Source organism: Oratosquilla oratoria, chromosome 19, assembly GCF_046742065.1.
Source record: "Oratosquilla oratoria isolate Oo_2021 chromosome 19, ASM4674206v1, whole genome shotgun sequence".
Classification (NCBI taxonomy): Eukaryota; Metazoa; Arthropoda; class Malacostraca; order Stomatopoda; family Squillidae; genus Oratosquilla; species Oratosquilla oratoria.
The window spans coordinates 20,291,638-20,309,292 of record NC_134795.1 but is presented as its reverse complement, the minus strand read 5'-3'; the positions used below and the strand labels follow the sequence as shown (position 1 = coordinate 20,309,292).

Here is a 17,655-nt window from a genome sequence, read left to right as displayed (position 1 = left end):
ATTTTAAGGCTCTTAGGAACTTGTAATTGTGTTGCTGTACAGTGCTTATACTTTCTACTTTATCACTTTCAGTTAGGGACCAATAATGGGTACTTGTGGTGGTCCTTCGGGAGGGACGGAAAATTGCCCATTTTGAAAACTCATCAATCCCCTTGGGTTGACACTTGTCCCTGGACTGGGCCCAAGATCTCGCTATCAATTTCAATTGTGTTTCATGCACTTTTTCATACATGGAGATGTTGACAACAAGTGACTGCCCCCCTTTCCCCTACCCCTTTAAGTTGATGACATAGTTTCCATTCTTAATACAACATAGACCTCACCTCACCCATCTCCTTGTAGGCCTGTCGGTTGATCAGCCTTTTCCAGTTTTCTCTATATAGGTAACTTTCTTTTAGGAAGACATCATCAAGGGAAGAATTCCTGTAGTGAAGTGCTTCATCAATATTTTGTTCCCATTGTTTCCGAGTTCTTTTAGGAAGACATCATCAAGGGAAGAATTCCTTTAGTGAAGTGCTTCATCAATATTTTGTTCCCGTTGTTTCCGAGGTCTGCCTATAGGTCTTTAGGTGTTAGGCTTCCACATATACCACTTTTTGGGGATTTGATTTTGCCCCATCCTAATGGAGTGCCCAAAGCATCTTAATTGAGCCTTTTGAACAAAGAAGTATCCTATCAGTGTTCAATTCTTCTCTTATTCTTTTGTTTCGAATCCTGTCTCTTTTTGTGATCCCTCTTATTAATCTAAGGAACCTCATTTCAGCAAAGAATTGTCTTGTAAATTGTCACTTTTACCTTTTTAGGGATATTTTTATCTTTCAAGAGTGGGAAAAAGAAATTTACATTTTTTGTGTATTGCATAAATGTATCCTGAACAGCCATTTCAGATCCTTCCCATCAATCTGTACATCCAAAATTTCATATTCTTTATAGACAACCATTATCTCTGTCTTCTCCAAGCTTAATTTTAGGCCAAACTTTTATTCCAAAAGGTAACAGTATTCCCAAGTGATTTAGGGAGTGATTCTTCTAACCTTACATCATCAGCATATGCTAGCTTGTCTGCATCTTCTGGTGTTTTTTATTCTTCTGGGCTTTCAGTTGTTTTGATAACTTCATTCATTAACAGACAGCAATCCAAATCTTTCTTCTTATAAACAAACTGCCAGTCCCCTCTCTTGTACAGGTAAACGTCGACTTACGATGGCATTAGGTTTCGATAGAGCCATCGTAAGACGATTTCATCGTAAGTCGATCCCCAATTTGTGTATCACTGTTCCGTGGTCACTGTACCTAGCCTACCTGTATATTAACCACCAGAGATACTGAATATAGCCTATTAAACATGTACAGTAGTTTATTTAATTATTTTTATCCTTTTTACCATATTCAAACACTATAATATGTATTTTCAGTACGGAACTTAAATCTCACGGGCAGCAGCCAATGCCAGCCGTACGACGTGACGTAATAATACTCGCATCATAAAATATAGTCACCGCTTATATCGATCGTTCTCTCTTTCACCCGCGAATTTTGAAAACCACAGAGAATGGGATTCAGGCACATTTGAGAGAATGTAAAAACACAGGGGCGACTACAATAAATATAATCAAGACGTCGATATGGCAGCGTTGCGAATCCACTTGCTCCTCATGACGCCTACGTGTGCGGCACCGTATGGAAGGGGTTAAATTATCATATCGTCGTCGTCGTCATCGTAAAGTCGAACAATCGTAAGTCGCGGCCATCGTAAGTCGACGTTTACCTGTACTCATAATTTATGACGCAACCACATGCATGTAATGACCCAGTTAATTAAACTATCTAAATCTATATACCAAAGTCTTCTTTCCCCTTATAAAGGAGAAACCCTTGTTATATAGATATAATAGTTTAAGTAACTGGGTTATTAAATGTGAGTAGTTATTCAGAGTAAAACAGGAGAGACTGGAAGAGACTTAACAAACTGATACCCGTAAATCTACTATATGCACACTTTCCCTCCTGTTATATTGCTAATTGTTTAAAGAGATAGAAAAAATGTTCACGAGGTCATATTCAGAATTTTACTGCCGTATTCTTCAAACTTAAGGATAGGGTGCCTTGCCCCATAATTTTAGGAAGCTTAATCTCAATAGATCAATCTATGGCCATTGATCTCTCTTGCAGGAGAACCACTGACTTGAGGAATCCAACCAGTCTTCAAGTTGGCCCATAGGTTTAGGGGTTAGAGCTGTGTTTCCCAACCCTTTCGAAATGATTACTCCAAAATTCAATTTCGCAGTTATCAATTACCCCATTGAACATAAACCCGGTAATATTGTGTGTATGTATATATATATATATATATATAATTTTTTTTTTTTTTTTTTTTTTTTTCTGTCACCTTATGAACTGCATGGGCCCGCTATTGGCTGTATATATTTAAGGATCCAACACAAATGCAAACTTTTCTACTTTTATGTATATTTAATTGGAGAGAGTTAAACTGATTGACTTGGTCAAGCTACCTCTTCTCACACAGAACATCCATTACCCCCAAAGATATAGGTCCATTATCCCATTGGGGTAATTTACCCCGTGGTTGGGAAACACTGGGCTAGAGGCTATCTCAGTTTACCCTTAAGTGACAGGAACACTTATGTAATTTCTTTTGTAGCTGTTGATGCCAAATGGTTCTGTTCAGCTACAGGACAGCCTTTTTTACCCACCCACTATGTATGGGTTAAAGCCTGTCGCAGTAGAAGTCCTTCTCAAGTTTTTCATTGCTGATGCCATCAGGCACTTTCTTCAACTGTGGGAATCTTCTTGTTGTTTAAAGGTTTGAGCTTACCTCAGTTAATCTATAAACAGTATGTATCATTCTTACTTATTTTTGTTTGACTGTTTTGCCACCAGATAATTTTCTTCAGCCCCCTTCCCCTTGTTAACTGGGAAATTACTATTTACACTAAGTCCCCTTGCCCCCTTATAAAGTGGGTAGTCAAGTTAAAGTAGACACCCACATCATACACAGTTAAAACCCATTTAACCACCCCTCCCATATCATCAAATTGGTGACCCTTGAAATTATGGGGGTTGGTTCCCCTAATTAATAGATTTTCATTTTACAACCCTTCATGATTACAGTGCTGAAAACAGAATTTTATTTTTCAGTTTTGATTCTTTTTTTATTGTGTATATTCTAGGCTTTGGTTTGTGTGGAATACCTGAAAACCTTATTGGTGCCTTATTAGAAACTAAGGCTAGTGAGTTAACGGCTGTTAGCAACAATGCTGGCGTGGATAACTTTGGCCTTGGACTTCTCCTGGAAACGAAGCAAATCAAACGAATGGTTTCTTCCTATGTCGGTGAAAATGCAGAATTTGAGAGACAGTACCTTAGTGGTGAACTTGAGGTGGAATTGACACCACAAGTAAGTTGCAATTATTGAGCATTGAAATGGAAAACGAGGGATTAATAATGGGAACCTGCAGATAGATATTTTATATATATATATTTATTTATTTTATTATTATTATTTATAAAAAAAAAAAAAAAAATTATAATAAATGGGAATGGATGCTAAGAGGAGACTGTATGAAGGAGTGATTGTGCCAACAGCACTGTATGGAGCAGAAACATGGAACGAGAGAGGAAGAGAGAAGGAACATGAATGTGTTGGAGATGAAGTGTCTGAGAAGTATGATGGGGGTTACTAGGCTAGATAGAGTGAGAAATGAGGAAGTGAGGAGGAGAACAGGGGTGGAAAGGGAGCTGGGAGATAGGGTGGATGAAAGAGTATTAGGATGGTTTGGACACATGGAAAGAATGAGTGAAGAAAGACTAGTAAAGGAGGTATGGAAGGCAGATGTGGAGGGAGTGAACATGAGGGGATGTCCTAGGATGAGATGGATGGATGGGGTGAAGGGGGCTTTGGGGAAGAGGGGAATGTCAGTTGAGGAAGGACGGGAGAGGACAGAAGACAGGGGTGAATGGAGAATGGTTGTATATGGAAAATGTTGTGATGCATGAGGTGGATTGGACGGGGGAATGGGGGTGAGGTAGTGTGTGTGAGCAAAAATTTTTGACACAGCCCGAAGGGATTTCTCCCAGTCCTCCTCTCCTTTATATGGGGGGACGGAGAGGGGGGGTCGCTGATTTGGTGAAGCGGCCTTGCTGTGGATGTGCTGTGTCCTGCGACACTGCTTCTGACCCAGGGCAGTGGACAGGGTGCAGGGATGACCCGTCATCTAGGAGGTGCTAAGATGGAAGGGAGGGTGGAGGGATGTGGAGTGTTTTCGGGGATGAAATGGGTGGGAATGTTTTTGTGCCTTGTCCTTTTTGGCTACCCCCCTGGTAAGGGGGAAAAAAGCCTTGGTATATGTATGTATGTATTATTATTTATTTATTTATTTTATTTTTTATTTTTTTCTCTTATAAAAAGAGAGGAATGTTTGTTGAGGAAGGATGGGAGAGGACAGAAGATAGGGGTGAATGGAGAAGGGTTGTGTATGGATGATGCTGTGATGAATGATGGGGAGTGGGTGGGGGATGCGGGGTGAGGAAGTATGAATGAGAAAAAATTTGACGCAGCCCAAAGGGATTTCTCCCCATCTCCTTTTCTGCATGAGGGGACAGAGAGGAAGGGTCGTCGAATTTATGAAGCAGCCTTGCTGTGGATGTGCTGTGTCTTGCAACACTGCTTCTGACCCAGGGCAGTGGACAGGATGCAGGGATGACCCGTCATCCAGGAGGTGCCAAGATGGGAGGGAAGGAGGAGGGTGGAGGGGAATGGAATGGGTGGGAGTGGTTTCTATGCCTTTTTCTTTTTTGCTACCTCCCCGTGTAAGGGGGAAAAAGCCTTTGGTATATGTATGTATGTATAATTTTACTTTCCTTTTTTATGTAGGGTACATTAGCTGAACGTATCAGAGCTGGTGGGGCAGGAATTCCAGCCTTCTTTACCCCAACTGGATACGGAACGCTAGTGCATGAAGGAGGTTCACCAATCAAGTATGTATTCAGATTTTTATGTTTGTGGCTGTGCAGTCATGTTAGAGTTACTTGCTTATTTTTGATAAAGTTTAGACTTGTCTTTGATTTTTTTCTTTTTTCAGTCATACTTCTAGTCATGATTCATACTCTTGAGAAGTAATATCTCCAAAGTCCATCCCCTGGCTGCAGTTCCACCGTATGATAATTTCTCACTTTTTCCTTCATAATTTCATTATTATTGACACACATATACATGCACAGCTCTCCACAGAGTGGTGGATGTCTAGAACAAACTAGACGAAACAAGTCTGTACAAAAACCATACACGAATTTAAGAGCAAGCTAGACATTGCAAGATACAAAGACAGGACACCACTAGTATAGCTCAACTTCCTGTAAGATACAACTAGATAAATACACACACACACAAAGGTGGAAACAAGGAAATGCCACTAAATTATAGGCCAGTATCACTAACCAGCACAATAGTGAAATTATGTGAAATGATTGCGAAAGATTGAAGGACCAAATATCTTGAAAAGATGAACATTCTGACAGACAAATTTGGCTTCAGATCAGAAATGTCAAGTGTGTTGAACCTTTTAAGCTTTTACTTGAGAGTAATTGATGTGATGCAAGAGGGAGAGGGCTGGATGGACTGCATGTACCTGGACCTAGAAAAGGCATTTGATAAAGTACCTCACAGTTGATTTATGTGGAAATTGGAGCGTATTGGAAGACTGAGAGGCAAACTGCTAGAATGGATGAAAGATTTGTGAAGGAAAGATAACACAAGGACAGTAGTAAAGGACAAAATGTTTGCAGATGATGCAAAATTCATGAGAAGGGTAAAAAATGAGGAGGACAGTAGACTATTGCAAAAAAGATCTCGACATTAATTTGCATAGAGCCAAGAATGGGAAATGAAGTTTGATACTAGAAAATGTAAAGTACTGGAAATGGGCAGTAGTGGCAAGAGACGATCTTTAATCTACTCCTTGGCATTACAAAAGCAAAAGAAGAGAATGATTTGGAAGTGTTGATAAAAAACAACCTGTCACCTGACATACATATCTGTAAGATTGTGGGAGAGACATATGGACTACTGCAGAAGATCAAAGTGAAGTTTCACTAGATGGATGAAGAGATGACAAAAAAAAAAATTATGAAACCCTGATACATCCAAGACATGGAGCACCTAATACTACACTCTCCTCACTCCTGATGTCAACACAAAATGCAATGATGGATCTGCTATCAAGTTAATGACAACCTTCAGGCTCTGTAAATCCAGAGAGGTCCTTATGTACTGTTACCATAATGTTGCTGGAGCTCTCCATAATAAATCTAGTATCAAGGTTCCAAAAATGTAGGTCCACCACTGGCAAAATCTCTTGACCTGTGTGCTGAATCTGTGGCAGTAACTAATTTCTTGTGGCCCTTGTATGTGCAACAGAAAAATGAGGCAACAGATTGATTGATTATATATATACTCTTACCTGTAGATATGGACCTGATGGATCTATCGAAATCCAAAGTGCAACTAGGGAGGAACGAAACTTCAATGGCATCAACTATATTATGGAAGAAGCCATTACTGGTGACTTTGCCCTCATCAAAGCTTGGAAGGCAGACAGAGCTGGAAATTTGCTTTTTAGGTAAGTTACTTATCTGGATCTTTTTTTCTCCCAAGTGGATAGGGTAGGGTTGGGGAGAGGTAGGATCGGTACATAGGGAAACACTGGAAGTAAACCAACTCCAGTTTTTGGGCCTTGTTGTGGAATCCCTGTCTTACTGCATTACCTTAAGAACTAAATGTTATAGCAGGGATGACCCTTCATCTATGAAATGCTGAAGTGGGAAGGGTGATGAATGAATTTGGATTGGTGTAGGGTGAGTGTATGCTGTAGGTTGGCCACCCCTTTCAAGGGAGAAAGGGACTTTTGGTGTTCCAGCCTTTGTATCATTTCTCTTATGAAGGAAAGACAAACACCAAAATAGCATCTTGTATTAATGAGAACAAGGTAAATGTTTCTTGGAACAGAAGACATAAATTAAGATGGGAGACTGAGATACAGATTGTAATAACTAATGAATTGTAGAACAGTGAATTGAAATGCATGAACTGCTATGCTGCGGAAGTGCTGTGTCTTGCTGCATTGCTTTTGACCCAGACAGTTGGTGGGGCTAGAGCCCTTCATTAATAAGGAGCTAAGATAGACAAATGGATATGGTATGGGTGAGTGGTGGTTGGGTTCTCCCCCATAAGAAGAAACCTTTTCATACATAGACTTGAAAAGAACTTTAAAATCTTGCTTCTTCACAGGAAAACGGCCCGCAATTTTAATGCTCCCATGTGCAAAGCTGCTAAGATAACTGTTGTAGAAGTCGAAGAAATTGTAGATATTGGAGAAATTCCTGAAGATGCTGTTCATGTGCCTGCCATTTATGTTGATCGTATCATAATTGGGGAGAAATATGAAAAGAGAATTGAGGTGAGTTCACTACTTGGCATCTTAAAGTAGTTCATGGTTAGTATTGAAGTTTGAACACTGGAATTTTTTTTATTTTATTTTATTTATTTATTTATTTTTTTTTTTTTTATTTTATTTATTTATTTATTTTTTTTTTTTTTATTTTATTTATTTTTTTTTTCAGAGGCTTACATTGAAAAAAGAAAAGAAGAAGAGTGCCGCAGCCTCAAACCCAGCTTTGGTCATGCGAGAAAGAATTGTTCGCCGAGCAGCCCTCGAGTTTAAGGATGGAATGTATGCCAATTTAGGTATTGGAATGCCCATGCTGGCAAGCAATTATATACCTCAAGGTATGCATATCATGCTACAGTTTTCATATGCTGCTATTGGTGACCATACATTTTTTTTCTTTTAAGTTTCTTTGTAATATCTGATCAATTTTTTTTTGTCTTTCATAGAAGGATGCAATGATTAAGAATATGTATATTCCTCTGCAGGAATGAATGTACAGCTTCAAAGTGAGAATGGGGTGTTAGGATTAGGACCTTTCCCTGCCCCTGGTGAGCAGGATCCAGACCTTATTAATGCAGGCAAAGAAACTGTTACTGTAACGCCTGGAGCTTCATACTTCTCTTCAGATGACAGTTTTGCCATGATTAGAGGGTGAGATGTGAAAAACAAAGGACATTACATTAGTCCATTTCTTAATTCCTTTGCCACAATGAGTATATATTAATATGGGGGAAGAGTATGATGGAAATTTTTTAAAGTAATAAAAAGATGTTTTGGAAGGAAATTGAGAGAGAGGAGATGAATCATGTAGAGAAAAAAAGGTAAAAGGTGCAGATAGAGAGATGATAACAGAAGAGGCAGCAGTAAGGGAAGATGGGCAGAGTATTTTATGGAGTTGCTAAATGTGGAGGAGGATAGAGAGAAATTGTTTGCAGTGGGAGGCATTAAGAAAATGACAGTAATGGATGAGGAAAATGGAGGAGAAATAAGAAAAGATGAGGCACAAGCAGTTATTAAAATGATGAGAGCAGGTAAGGTACCTGGGTTAGACAAGTGTCTGAAGAAAGGAGGTACAGCAATGGTGGACTGGCTCATGAGGTTTAATGTGTGTCTAAGAGAGGGTAGAGTGCTGGAGGAGTGCCTGTACGGTTCTGCTGTTCAAGGTAAAAGGGGACAAATGCGAGTAATAGTTTCAGAGGGATCAGTTTGTTGAATATAGATGGGAAGGCTTAGGGTAGGGTTTTGGTTGAGAGAAATAGAGGGAGTAATTGGTGAGGAATAGTATGGATTTAGAAAAGGTAGGGGTTCCATGGATCAGATTTTTAGCAAAGGTTAAGGATTTTTTGGGGGGCTTTTATGGATTTGGAATAGGCCTATGACAAGGTGGAGAGGGAGGCACTGTGGGAGGTTTTGCAGATTTATGGGGTTGGAGGAAAGCTGTTAAGATTATTTAAGAGTTTTTACAAGAGTAGTAGAGCCTGTGTTAGAATTAGAAGTGGAGAGAGTGAGTGGTTTGAGCTAAAGGTGAGACTGCCAGGGATGTGTCATGTCATCATAGCTGTTCAACAGGTACATGGATGGGGAGGTACAGGAGGTAAATGTGAGGTTAATGGACAGGGGATTGGCAAAGGTTAAAGAAAATGGAGAAAAGTGGAAGGTAAGCCAGTTGTTGCTTGTGGCAGGATCAGAGGGGGGATTAAGGGAGTTACTGATGGAGTTGGGGAAGGTATGTGAGAAGTGAAAGTCGAAGGTAAATGTGGGTAAAAGTAAGGTAATAAGATGTACAAAGGGAGAGGATGTTGGCAATTTGGAAGAGAGTCTAGAGGAAGGCTGGAGGAAGTGGATAGCTTTAGGTACTTTTGGTTGCATGAGCCAGGGAAGGGAAGAGTGGAGGTAGACTGTAGATTGAAAGAAGTGTGTAAATGCATTGGGAGAATTAAAAATTGTAATGAGAATATTGGGAATGGATGCTAAAAGGAGGGGTGATTGTGACATCAGCACTGTATGGGGCAGAGACATAGAACATAAGAGAAGAAGAGTTTAAATGTGTTTGAGATGAAATGTCTGAGAAGTATGGTAGGGGTTACAAGGTTGGATAGAGTGAGAAACAAAGAGGTGAGGAGGAGAGCGGGAGTGGGAAAGGAGATGGTAGATAGGACTAATGAAAGAGTATTGTGATGGTTTGGACACATGGAAAAATTAATAAGAAAGATAAGTAAAAGGAGTGTGGAAGGCAGAGGTGGATGGAATGAATATGAGGAGGTGACCAAGGATGAGATGGGTGGATGGGGTGAAAGGGGTGTTGAGCAAGAGGAAGGAAGGTAGAAGGCAGAAGATGGGGGTTAGTGAAGAATGAATATGTATAGATGATACTGTGATGAATGGAAGGGAGTGGAGGGGTGGGGATGGGAGGGGTTAGGGAGTGGTTATGTATTTACATAGTTGTATTTTACGGGACTGAAGCTATGCTCGTGTTGACCCGTTTTTGTATCTCTCTACATTTAGTTTGCTTTTGAATTCGTGTATATTTCTGGCATTAACTGTTTCACTGTTCAATGTGTGAATGATATTTTGACACAGCCCAAAAGGATTTCTCCCCATCTTTAATGTTTGCATTAGGGGATGGAGAGGGAGAATTGCCAATCATGTGAAGTGGCCTTGCTGTGGATGTGTTGTGTCTTGCTGCATTGCTTCCGAGCCAGAGCAATGGGCGAGATGCAGGGATGACCCGTCATCCATGAGGAGCTAAGATGAGAGAGGGAAAGGGTGGTGGATGGAAGTGGGAATGGTGAAGCAGATATGTGCCTTTGACTTGGCTACCTCCCACTAGTCACTACAGCACTTGTCATGTGCTAGCTGGGTTCAAGTCCTTGGCAGTACCACATATCAATTTCTGCATGTTAGCCTCCATTGTGGTTGTTAAAATGTATCTCTAGTCACTGGGACCCATTCAGTGTTGTACATATATATATATATATATATATATTCTCTCTCTCTCCTTCCTACCTTCCTTCTTTTCTGTAATTTGATTATTACACAAGCTATACTGCTTTTACCCAATGGATGATTTTAAATTTACAGAGGACATGTGGACCTGACTATATTGGGGGCAATGCAAATATCTCAGTTTGGTGACCTTGCCAACTGGATGATCCCGGTAAGATGTGACTTTGGCATACTTCATGGTCGTAGAAATATGTATTGTTGCCCTTTATTCACTCCTATTGATTAACTTATTTTATTCATTCCTATTCATTCAGTGTAAGGCGTTCAAATTTATTCAAGTGGAAAGGTGTTTGGTAATCGTGTTTATTGTTTTTCAGGGTAAGATGGTTAAAGGTATGGGAGGTGCTATGGATTTAGTGGCATCCCCTGGTACGAAAGTGGTAGTAACTATGGAGCATAGTGCCAAGAATGGGAAGCATAAGATAGTCGAAAATTGTAGCCTTCCCCTAACTGGAAAGAATTGTGTTGACCTAATTATTACAGAAAAGGTACATTTCTCTGACAGATAGTAAATTTGATGATATTGTGAGGAAAGTTTTCTACAATACTGGATTCTTTTTAATTTGACCCTTGTTTATCTTTTCTATTCCATGTAGTGTGTGTTTGAAGTGGACAAGGAAAGAGGTTTAATATTGACGGAGTTGGCAGAGGGAATAACATTAGAAGATGTGGTTGCCAACACTGGATGCTTATTCGAGGTGTCGCCAGAACTCAAAACCATGGGACAGATTGATGTTCCAGAGGAGTAAATTACTACAATATACAGGCATCTTGTTTTCAAGAAATTGTTCAGTATATAAAGTCAATTAATTTTGTATAGTAGTACTCTTGAGTCTACAGTTGATCTAATAATAAGTCAAGTCTATGTAAATAATTGCAGCTAACATTTCAATTCTTTTTGCAATTGATGATTGTCTAGTGAAAAAATAATCCAAAGATCTTTATGAATTGCTTTTATGCTTTTCATACATATTGTTTAATGATTCTCAGATTTCACTGACAGAAAAAACTGAAGCCCTGCAATGCCTGGCAATTGCCCTTGGACCTTCCTATAGATCTCTCCGAGAAGAAACTTTGGACTGTTGTCTATGTTGTATTAGTGAGAAACTGTGTATGGCACTGGCAAAAAGTAGTTGGAGAGGAAGAGTCACTAGTTTTCAACTCTATATACATATACCAAGGGTTTTTTCCCCCTTATAAGGGGGGTAGCCAAAGTCAAAAGGCATGATTTCACTCCCATTTCATTCCGACCCACTCCACTTCCACTCACCACCCCTCCCCCCTTCCCTCTTGTCTTGGCTCTCTATGAAAAGAGAAAAAGCTCTCTTTGTATCTTGCTGCATTGCTTCTGACCCAGGGCAGTGGGCGGGATACAGGGATGACCCGTCATCCATGAGGAGCTAAGAGGAGGGGGAAGAAAGGGTGGTGGATGAGAGTGGAATGGGTGGGGGTGAGGTGGGTAGGAGTGGATGCTTCCCTTTTAATTAGGCTACTTCCCTTGTAATGGGGAAAAAGCCAGTGATGTACAGATATAGAATGCAAAAAGGTGGGAGAAATACAGTTGAAGCTGATAGAGGCATGTCTATGGCCTACTCCAGAGACTTTGTAAAGTCCCGTGGGTCTGCATCTCCAGATGGAGATGAATGGGATGACAGGCTTCAAAACGGGCTTCAGAGAGACGATTCTTTCTGCTCACCATCTTGCAGGACCATCACTAGTAAGAACCTGTCATTGGTCACCTACATCTCATTTAAGCAAATGTTAATCGAAGATGGACAAGTCATGTTGAAGAAGAGATCTTTACTTTAGATTGTTAACCAGTCAATGAAGCCTGCAGGTCTTCTGCAAGAGAAAACAGGCAACAGAGTGATTGACTTTAGATTGTATGCCTGCCTACCTCATTAAATTGTCATTGTTTCAAAGATCATCCTACTAGCACACTGTTCACAAACATTAAACAAATATTGGATGCCTTAAACAAAAAGACACCACCTGATAGAATGTGATGGCGTGCTTACATACATCAGAAGGCCTTTCTCCCCAAATAATGTGGGTGGTTGATTCAAAGCAATCACACCCTACATCCATCCAAAAACCCATTGATTGACCTTGGTGGCATTAAGCACAAATAAGGTTTTAATCTGCATGATATAAATATTAATAATATACAGATAACTTAGTGATAGCTCAATACTGCAATTACAATTACCCTAAACTCAAAATTACCTTAAAGAGGACTTCTTACCATGAATCAAAAACACACCCAGGAGTCCAATTGCATGACCAGGCTTTTCCATAGGACAAAACAAAAAATACTCAGATTCCCCTTAGACACACAGATGACCATCAACCTCCACACAAAAGACCTTATAGCAAATGCACAAAAAAAAAAAAAAAAATGGACATGCTGTATAACTTCAAATATCTGGATTTTGCAAAGATCCAGACAAATTCTTTGCCACTTTTAAACTTCAAAGTTGAGTAATAAAGTAATACATACATACACATACCAAAGGCTTTTTCCCCCATACAAGGGAGGTAGCCAAAAAGAAAAAGGCATAAAAACCACTCCCACCCACTCCATCCCCAATACACTCCATACCCCTCCACCCTCCCTCCCATCTTGGCACCTCCTGGATGACAAGTCATCCCTGCATCTTGTCCACTGCCCTGGGTCAGAGGCAGTGTCGCAAGACACAGCACATCCAAAGCAAGGCCACTTCATTAAATTGGCGACCCCCCCACTCCATCCCCTCATGCAGAAAAGGAGATGGGGAGAAATCCCTTCAGGCTGCGTCAAATTTTTCTCACACATACTACCTCACCCCCCATCCCCCCACCCATTCCACCTCATGCATCACATCATCATCCATATACAACCATTCTCCATTCACCCGTCTTCTGTCCTCTCTCGTCCTTCCTCAACAGACATTCCCCTCTTCCCCAAAGCCCCTTTCACCCCATCCATCCATCTCATCCTAGGTTACCCCCTCATGTTCACTCCCTCCACACCTGCCTTCCATACCTCTTTTACTAGTCTTTTATTTTACTTTAATTTTACTAGTCTTTTATTCTACTTTTATTACTAAAGTAATAAAAATTAAAAATTAACTAAACACATTTGTAGAGTCAAAATAATCCCTGCTGATGACAAACCATCAGTATATGTGATGACTCAGCATATGTAACGAAGTAGTGTTCATATCATGTTGTGCTAATTTGTTTAAGAAGTATGGCGAGGGTTATGAGGGTGGGTAGAGTGAGAAATGAGGAGGTGGAGAGCAAGGGTGGAAAGAGCTGGCAGATAAGGTTGATAAGATAATAAAATGGGATAGTTTGGGCACATAGAAAACAAGTGAAGAAAGACTGACAAAAAAGAATATGGAAGGTGGAGGGTGATAGAGTGAATTTGAGGGAAGACAACAATGGGATGGATGGATGGGGTGAAGGATTTTTGGATACAAGGGGAATGTCTGTTGAGCAGGGAAGAGAGGGGGCACGAGATAAGTGTGAGTAGAGAGTGGTTCTAAATGGATGATAAATTTATGTGCTCCAAAAGGATTTCTTTGTATCTGTTCTGTAAATTCTGGAGTACATGAGGGAGGGTTGCCATGTTGAACCACCTCTGACTGTCAGGCCCTGCTTTGCAGATGTCTTGTTGCATTGGTTCTGACCTGAGCAGGCAACAGGGATGACCCTTTATCTACAAAGAGTTAAGATAAAAGGGACAACAAATGGGTGTGGGATGGGCAAATGAGTTTATGGACTGGCTGGGTCACCCCCCTTATAATGGGGAAAAGTTCTCTTGGTATATGTATGTTTGTATGTACTAAGCTAAAGGTAAAAACAATCCTTGCTGAAGATGATCCATCAGTGTAAGTATGCACTAAGCTATACTAGAAATAATTTTTTTTATTTCAAATGCTTGATTTATGGCCAGATTAGTATCATATATTATCTTTGAAATGCACACTTACCCATAAAAGATAGTATATGTACAGTGTATTACCTTTACAGTATTCCATACTGTATTCAGTCCTTAGGTGTTGTTTGATTTATTGTTTATGCAATTATTTATAATCAGTCTTGATATTCATATCATCAGTGCATAAAAGTGTAGAGCTGTGAAGCGAGTTATTGTGATATACTGTTTTAATATGCATATTTATTTAGCTTGGCAAGAGACCAGGGCCTGTAACTTGAAGAAAGATCTGGTTTTTAGAGTTCTTGGTCTTGGAAATTTTTATGCACTCAAAACAGTCACAGGCATTAGATTTGGACAGCAGAAGTAGTTATTGATATATACCAACAACTTTAAAGAAACACACTCTACTATGTCACTACAGCATGGAACATAATTATTAAGAAAACAACATTAGTAGACTGTCTGGACTCGGAAACTATATTTCCTGTAAATCAACACACAAGAATGATGGCGCATAATTATATGCTAGAGCCCTTAAACTCGCTCACCCAAGCAAACATAAAAACAATTTCAGCAGCATTCAACTTAAGTATCTACAGTAATGGTACCCAATACCTCACAACACATCCATTCAAAAACATAATACACATACATTGAAATCACAAACCCTCTTTACTAGACTGACAAATTTGATACATCACCAGACATCCCCAAAAATCAACCCAACAGAAGAATCACTCCCAAGACCAGCAAGAGTGTGCGTGGCATGCTTTCATAGAGATAACCACACACACAAACAGAACTAGCACAGACTCAGTCTGACAGCAGACACCAAACCCCCAAGGTGTAACCACCACACATAAAACACAGAACAGATCTTTTTACTAAGTCACCTGTGTATTGACCCAATGGGTGTTACCAGTTTCGAGGGAATTGTTGATTTCCCTCCAGAAAGAATCAGGATAGCATATTGATGGATTGGTTTACGAGTGAATTTTATTCCATGATTATTTTGAATGATGTTTTCTAGGTAGATGGTTTGTGATATAGGAAAACCTTGAGTTTTGCTTTATGTCTTTAGTGATCTTTCTTTTGTTAGTACTTACAGCAGGCTGTCTCAAGAAACTGACATTCTCACTTGAAATGTCTATTTTTGTACTAGTGCTAGGTTAAATACGTCTTTAGTTTTCTTCCAAGGTACATTCTCTTAAGTGTGTTGTTCAAAGTAATTGTGGTCTTAACTTATTTTTTTAAGCTAGAGTTTCTTTTAATATACTATTTACGAATGGGAAATGTGGTCACCATACCACTTCAGAAAAAAAAAAAAAACAATATAGAAGTAAAATCAGTAAAATCGGCTTCCGGTTTATTTCTGTGAACACTGCAGTCTTTTGACGTTTGATTTGGTCAAATATCTTTCTTTAAATTTCTTGTATTGTCAATTTAGACATAAAGTGTCAGTTTGTAAGTAGGCTGATAAGAAATAAGTTTTAAAATTGTGTCCATGTGCATTTGGAGTTTTGATATGATGTGATCTATTTTGATACTGTATATATTACTTATTAATAAATTTGTACCAGGAAAATCAGTATATTCATATTTTCATTTTCTTGTATATCTACATTGTATGTCTCCCCTACCAGAAAAAAAGAAATACTTGAGAACTTCTATCAGACCTGAACCAACTATCCACCCTATATTTTCTACTAAGAAATTTCAATGGCAGCCATATTTTTTTTTGGGGGGGGGACCACCACATCCCCATGAGGAAAACTAATATTCACTCTTATAAATATATATTTTTCTTCTGCATAAGAGGACAGAGAGGAGGGTGTCACCGATTAAATGAAGCAACCTTGCTGTGGATGTAATGTGTCTTGCCATGTTGCCTCTGACCTAGAGCAGTGAGCAAGATACAGGGATGACCTGTCATCTAGGAGGAGCTAAGAAAAGAGGGAAGGAGGAGTGGAGTCTGTGGGGATGAAATGGGTGGAAGTGTGGCTTCCTCCCTTGTAAGGGGGAAAAAGCCATTGGTATATGTATGTATATATAACTATACAACACAAACCAACCTAGCATTTCTTGTCCAATTAGTGACCACATCCATTCACCTGTCAATCTATGTACATCAGACACGTTGACTGGTCAATAGTACCAGACCTACAACAGTGATCACTTTCTATGTCTCCTTCAATATTCTCATAGCTTAAGAATTATATACTTCCATATTATATATATATATAATATATACACACACACACACACATATATACCCACTTCCCACTTGGTAAATCAACCAACACCATGAACCTAAAATGTATCATATTGTCCATTAGGATTGAAGTTTTGGAAAAAAAAGTTTGCAATTATAAAACTGATTCCACAATATTAGCTTTTGTATCAAACTTTCTTAATGTACATTACAATACCATTTTTTTAAGACATTGCAGGACACTTTGTCCTGTTTTGTGTTCCTCTGCTGGCACTTTAATTAGGTTAAGAAAACTTGTATATAATTGATATTATTTTCTATTTTGAACAAACATTTTCCATCAGTGAAAGTTAGCAAAATATTCATAATGTATAAGGTTGTACATTACAAAATCGGCATGCACCATCACTAGACAATTTATTTGTAATATGAGAAGACAGTCACTGCATTCCACTGTCAAACATGTGCACAGATGAGAAGGATGCATATCAGAATAATGGCATAGATGGCACAAGCATGACCACACAGATGTAATGACTGTTTATTGGATATTCATTGCCTCACATTCTAAAATTGAATCACATAAGATCTTTCTATTTGAGAGATGCTTTGATCAAGAATTTGAAATTGTACATGATGAATATAAACTGTAAAATAAGCAATATGTAGAAGTAATTTGACAAAGCCAGCCACAGAAGGACCCTTAAATCTTTGATGAAGGGCAGAAATAAACATGAGTAAGTGGCTGGATAGTAAAAGATACTTGTAGACTTGAGCTTGATCATACAGGTGGTGCTTCACATCAGGCCTTGGTATCGACTACTATGACTACGTATATGTTAAAGGTACTTTGGTAATTATTGTTTCCTTGAGTGTCATATTTGACAAAAGTATATATACATATACATACATATACCAAAGGCTTTTTCCCCCTTACATGGGAGGTAGCCAAAAAGAAAAAGGCATAGAAACCACTCCCACCCATTCCATCCCCTACATACTCCACTCCCCTCCACCCTCTTCCCTCCCTCACATCTTGGCACCTA

The 17,655-nt window shown here is 39.3% G+C and overlaps 1 protein-coding gene across 1 annotated transcript in view; it reads left to right on the top strand.

Moving 5' to 3' along the window:
• The window catches only part of SCOT (Succinyl-CoA:3-ketoacid CoA transferase), a 28,390-nt gene extending 12,405 nt beyond the window's left edge, over nt 1-15,985 (top strand). Inside the window, exons 3-11 of the mRNA XM_076202728.1 lie at nt 3,192-3,418; nt 4,895-4,998; nt 6,486-6,638; nt 7,307-7,475; nt 7,639-7,804; nt 7,952-8,117; nt 10,548-10,623; nt 10,790-10,960; nt 11,069-15,985. Of these exons, the coding sequence (XP_076058843.1) occupies nt 3,192-3,418; nt 4,895-4,998; nt 6,486-6,638; nt 7,307-7,475; nt 7,639-7,804; nt 7,952-8,117; nt 10,548-10,623; nt 10,790-10,960; nt 11,069-11,221 (1,385 nt within the window). The 3' untranslated portion in view covers nt 11,222-15,985. The remainder of the gene's footprint in view (nt 1-3,191; nt 3,419-4,894; nt 4,999-6,485; nt 6,639-7,306; nt 7,476-7,638; nt 7,805-7,951; nt 8,118-10,547; nt 10,624-10,789; nt 10,961-11,068) is intronic.
• Nucleotides 15,986-17,655: the final 1,670 nt, after the last annotated feature.